The sequence below is a fragment of the Salvelinus sp. IW2-2015 genome, unplaced genomic scaffold (genome assembly GCF_002910315.2).
Source record: "Salvelinus sp. IW2-2015 unplaced genomic scaffold, ASM291031v2 Un_scaffold10224, whole genome shotgun sequence".
In the NCBI taxonomy this organism is placed as follows: domain Eukaryota; kingdom Metazoa; phylum Chordata; class Actinopteri; order Salmoniformes; family Salmonidae; genus Salvelinus; species Salvelinus sp. IW2-2015.
The window spans coordinates 1-5,771 of NW_019951482.1; the positions used below are offsets into that span (position 1 = coordinate 1).

The 5,771-nt window shown below is 47.2% G+C and overlaps 2 protein-coding genes across 2 annotated transcripts; both read left to right on the plus strand.

The window, feature by feature from the left end:
* Nucleotides 1–1,541: 1,541 nt before the first annotated feature.
* Nucleotides 1,542–2,326, plus strand: LOC139027341 (gap junction gamma-1 protein-like; the record flags this gene model as incomplete). Its single annotated transcript, XM_070442455.1, has 2 exons — nt 1,542–1,580; nt 1,755–2,326. Coding segments are annotated over 2 exons (611 nt in total), but the record flags the coding sequence as incomplete, so codon positions are not given.
* Nucleotides 2,327–2,394: 68 nt separating this feature from the next.
* LOC112079905 (gap junction gamma-1 protein) lies at nt 2,395–5,142 on the plus strand. Its single transcript, XM_024145714.2, has 3 exons — nt 2,395–2,658; nt 2,839–3,546; nt 3,829–5,142. The coding sequence occupies exons 1-3, from the start codon at nt 2,454–2,456 to the stop codon at nt 3,840–3,842; spliced, it is 927 nt and encodes a 308-aa protein (XP_024001482.2). The 5' UTR covers nt 2,395–2,453; the 3' UTR covers nt 3,843–5,142.
* The last annotated feature ends 629 nt before the right edge of the window (nt 5,143–5,771 follow it).

Below are 5,771 nucleotides of genomic sequence, written 5' to 3' on the forward strand. Positions count from 1 at the left end.
CCCCCAAGGTCAAGTTGAGAGGACCTGGCAATGCCATGGATGGCAGATTGGTGAGGTATGCCCTCAGGTACTGGCACTAGATCAGGACTTTGTCGTGTCACCTCACCCACATYTATTCTGGGATATTTGAATCCAGAGATGACTAGTGTGGGAAAGAAGGGCTAGTTATTGTTTCTTGGAACAACTAGAAAGTCAGCAAGGTAAATGGAGATCATTGATGAAGATGAGTAATGATGACTGTTGATTTTAGATGGACACTCCTAGACAGGTTCATCATGTCAAATACAGTGCGCGCAAAAAGGTTTGGGATAGGAGCACATTTTCTTCTTTTGCTGCTGTACTCCAGCACTTTGGATTGGAAATGATGCAATGACTGTGAGGTTAAAGTGCAGATGTGCATTGTATTTCTGTCTTAACTTTCTCATCATTATTCACGATTCATTCAGGATTTTCCGTAATCCTGGTAGCATCCACATTAAAGAAGCGCTTTAGAAACATATCATATTCATATTTATAAAAAGTGAATCAAATGGCACAATACACTATATTTACCATTCATTAATATTCGGCACAAAATAATCTGAAACAACCAAAAACAAACAGCAAATGCATCCAACACAATTCTGGAGTCACAAGCTTGATGTAGTCATTGCGTGCTATGAATATAAGGCCAAATACTTAACTTCTTACTACTTTAATACACAAGTGCATTTGTCCTAATACTTTTGCTCCCCTTAAATGGGGGGAGGGGGCTGCTATGTACAAAAAGTACTGTAATTTGTAAACGGTTCACCCAATAATGCCCTCAAAGTAAAGCTGACATCTGCACTTTAACCTCATAGTCATTGTATCATTTCAAATCCAAAGTCCTGGAGTACAGAGCCAAAGCAATGAAACAATCCACTATCCTGATACTTCTGGAGCTTAATTTCCTTGCAGTAGCTTCTATCTTGACCTGCCTCCTCATTTATCATAATTCACTGTCCTGGTAAATACTGTGACTCTACGGGCTGACCCCCTCCAGTCATTTGTCTCTCTATCCCGCTGCTGCTAAGCTTTCCCATCTGGTCTGCCTTGCTTCTGACCCGCACCAACCTCTCTCCCCAGTGTGAAGTCCCAGCTTGCTGTGACTTGCCGACCCCAGTCTTTAGAGGTGGTAGTGAGCAGGCTGGGGTTTGGAATGACAGGGCGCTGTAAGYATGTAGGTGTGAACCACAATCCACTATGGTACCATGTGATACAGTATMGACTGACCTGTGTTGGGTCTTTTTCAACTGTCAAGAATCTATTTTTGTTGGGCKGGTCCACCAGACAGTATACATGGTTCARTAGCAGTTCAGTCTATAAAAATACGTTTAACTTTTTTTTATTGTGCTTCCAAATGAACAACCTCCTTTTTACATTAGAGCAAACAGCATATTGTGAAACCAGAAACCACACTTGTTAAATCCTTCACAAGGAAACCTATGGCCATAGATCTGAAGCCTGGGTGTGAGACATGGCCGTTGCCTGTCTCTTATACACATCTAGATGTGTATAAGAGACAGGGTTGGAGAAGGACAAAGGGAAGGTGACAGAAGGTAGGGTGAGGACAGCTTCTCCACACAAACTGGCTCTTTTCATTCACACTGGTTATAAAGTTGTCACCAGGGAAATTACTTTTTATTTTACTTTAAAGGTGTGTGTGGATCACACCCGTCCCTTTGACTTGCCCTCTGGCATGCTGTCAGTGAGTTAATTTGTCTCATCTCCAGGCTCTGTGAAGAAGCACGACGGTCGGCGGAGGATCGCGCGTGACGGCCTGATGAAGGTGTACGTGTGTTCGCTGATCTCGCGCATCGCCTTCGAGGTGGCCTTCCTGTTAGGCCAGTACGTCCTCTATGGCTTCGAGGTGGCGCACTCCTACGTGTGCATGCGCTCTCCCTGTCCACACATGGTGGACTGCTTCGTCTCGCGGCCCACCGAGAAGACAATCTTCCTCCTGGTTATGTACGTGGTTTCTCTCCTCTGCACCACACTCACCCTCCTGGAGATTCTCCATCTCGGGGTCGGCGGAGTCCGCGACACCCTCCGCGTGCGCGCCAGACGCCACCCCACCCCACCTCTGCCCCCTGTGGCCCGGGGGTCCCTCTGCAGTTCCCGCCATGTACCCACGGCCCCGCCAGGGTACCACACGGTCCTGGGGAAGAAGGACCCGTCAGGCAAGCTGAAGGCAGAGTTCAGAGAGCCGTTGGTGGGGGACTCTGGGAGGGAGAGCCTGGGGGCTGTCTCTTATACACATCTAGATGTGTATAAGAGACAGAGCCATAACAGATGGGATGTATAACCTTTTGACACAAACAAACCATTAACTGCTTATGTACTCGTAAGCAATCTCTCAGGGACTGTGAATTCCCTGTCTACCATCCACTCCCTCCCTCCTCCAGGTGATCCTGATCACCACCCCTACCATCATGTACTTGGGCTTTGCCATGCACAAGATCGCCCGCATGGACGATGTTGAGTACCGGCCTCTTCATCGCGCCGGGAAGAAGAGAATGCCCATCGTGACCCGGGGGGCACAGCGGGACTACGAGGAGGCAGAGGACAACGGAGAGGAGGACCCCATGATCACTGAGGAGATCGAGGTGGAGAAGGACAAAGGGAAGGTGACAGAAGGTAGGGTGAGGGACAGTTTCTCCACACAAACTGGCTCTTTTCATTCACACTGGTTATAAAGTTGTCACCAGGGAAATTACTTTTTATTTTACTTTAAAGCTGTTTATGAATCACACCTTTTCTTTGACTTGCCCTGTGGCATGCTGTCAGTGAGTTAATTTGTCTCTGCCTCATCTCCAGGCTCTGTGAAGAAGCACGACGGTCGGCGGAGGATCGCGCGTGACGGCCTGATGAAGGTGTACGTGTGTTCGCTGATCTCGCGCATCGCCTTCGAGGTGGCCTTCCTGTTAGGCCAGTACGTCCTCTATGGCTTTGAGGTGGCGCACTCCTACGTGTGCATGCGCTCTCCCTGTCCACACATGGTGGACTGCTTCGTCTCGCGGCCCACCGAGAAGACAATCTTCCTCCTGGTTATGTACGTGGTTTCTCTCCTCTGCACCACACTCACCCTCCTGGAGATTCTCCATCTCGGGGTCGGCGGAGTCCGCGACACCCTCCGCGTGCGCGCCAGACGCCACCCCACCCCACCTCTGCCCCCTGTGGCCCGGGGGTCCCTCTGCAGTTCCCGCCATGTACCCACGGCCCCGCCAGGGTACCACACGGTCCTGGGGAAGAAGGACCCGTCAGGCAAGCTGAAGGCAGAGTTCAGAGAGCCGTTGGTGGGGGACTCTGGGAGGGAGAGCCTGGGGGACGAGGCGTCCAGCAGAGACCTGGAGAGGCTGAGGAAGCACCTGAAGACGGCCCAGCAGCACCTGGACCTGGCCTACCAGAACGAGSAGGGCCAGGGGTCCCCGTCACGGAGCAGCAGTCCCGAGAACAACACCACGGCTGCAGAGCAGAACAGACTCAACTTCGCTCAGGAGAAACAGGCGGCGGCCAGCGAGAAAGGTAAGGAGGTGAACGGGTCAAAAACTGCTGAACGGGTCAAAACAACATGACGGAAGGTTTCTAGCTTCATCAGTCCTAGAAAAAGAGCGATTGAAGAAGGCGCCATATGTATGTTTCAGACATTGTGTTTATTTGAACCTGTTCCAGATTCCTTAAGCCATTTTGAATGACTGCCTTACTGTACAGAATGACATAAACCTATATAACCCCACAGTACTGTTTGTTCCCCCATGAAGTAGTAAGAGATCCCTCTATTTCCTGTCTAACATGTTATTCCCTCAGGAGTACATGCCTGAATCCTGCTTAATGCCTGCTCGACTGCCTGCCTGCTTTCTCTTCCAACTGGCCCTCGCGGGATGGGGAAGCACATGGGAACACAGCCAGACAGCGGAGAGACTGAAGAGTGTGGTTGTGTGAGGGATGGAGTGCCTTGCAGTATTAAGGGCCAGGGACAACTTGAATGTAAAGCTGCCCAACCTTCCATAAAGCTACAGTACGAATCTCCTTTAGCGTCTGACTTGTTCGACTTGAGAGCCTCCAAATACTTTAGTCTCAAGTTTCAGCTTGCCGAAACCCCACACCCTACTTTGGCAGTGCCTGTCGCTGAAGCACAGCCTTCTAGATGTAGTCGACAGCCCGTTTATTTTTGCCAAAGGTGTTTTGGTTTGTCCGTTTTTGTTTTAATTTGTTTCGCAGTCATTCCGTTCAAAGTGTTCTCCGGTCAGTTTCTGTCAGGTGAATCGGTCTCATCCAGTGTAAGCTTAATTTACCCCCCTCTCTATTGACAAAGTTCTAGTCGGTCCAATTTTAAGAGGAGGCTCAACAGTCTTAAAAGTATTTACTGCACATGTTGTTATGCCAGGCTTGTTGTTGCTGGATACAGAGTGAACCACAATGAACACTTGCCTGCGGGGGATGTCCTTTTGCACAGACATTAAGAGGATGTTCCTGCGTCCATGTATGTGTGTGTATACAAGTGGTGGGAGGTTTCTAGAAGTGCAGTTCTTTAACGAAAGCTTTTAAGTTAATCTTGGATGTAACTGTAACAGCCTTTGTCAGAGGTTTAGTCATTAAAAGTGAATTGTTTTGACATTCCATGAGACTCCACTCATTGTTAAAGCCTTGTATATTAGTCATTCCAACAAATTGGCCAAATGTGATAAATACCTGGGAAATGCTTGAATCCTGTGACTAGAAATGTTCTTCCATGCTGTTTAAACTCTCCTGTAGTCCTCCTGTACCTGTCATTTTGCTCCTGTCCTGGTTTCTTTTGTTCATGCTAGTCGGTGAGTTGTTTTGTTGAAACTTTTTTTTAATGTTCGTATTGGAATTCTAAGGAGGCAAATGCACCAACATTTGCTAATCTGTTGTCATAATGTGATGGTTCTTTGAAATGGTTGGGTTGGAAACTGGAAACGGTTATGTGCTGTGTTCATTTAATTTTCTTTCATTTCTTTTTATTTGGTACAAAAATAACATTCCTATATTTTTTTCAATGTTTGGATTGTTTTTGTTACATTGTTCCAAGTTTTGTGTTTTTTGTAACTGTAGAGTTTAGTTTCATAGAAATACATGAATAAATATATTTGAACAGAATGACTTTGCAATGTCTGTTTGGATTGATTACTTCACTGTAGACCTCTGTACTTCACTTCTAAAACACCTTAATCTGAGTCTGCATTGCCCTCTTGTGGCAAGAACGAAGAACACACTGCACACCCATTTCAGTTAAATAATTTTTTATAAAAAATGCATCTTGTGTAGCTGTATCATTAACAAACTTTATTTTGCAATATCTTGGTGCATGACAAATACAGACCTATCAGTTACAGGTCTAGCCTAGGTGCTCTCTAAAAATGAATTAAAAAATTTCAATRTAAATTGCCCAGGCCTAGATTACACCAGCATAACTAATCTTACTTTGAAAAACTGAGCCCATCTCAGAGATTTTAGGCCTAGATACAGGTGCACTCCTCTGGTATGATGTTGGGCAGGGTCTCGTATTTAAAGGAGTACCCTCRGTCAGACGTAGTAGTGAACCGTAGTGACTTCATGGTCCCGGGGACCGGAGCGCAGCACTGTTTGATCCCCAGCATAGCAGTGGTGCGCTCCAAAGTCGAGCAGGTGCCATGACAGTAGTAGAAGTTGAGAACCTTCGGGTGAACGATCCAGTTGTCCCAGCCCAGCTCCTGGAACGAGATGTTGATCATCTCGCGCTGACAGTC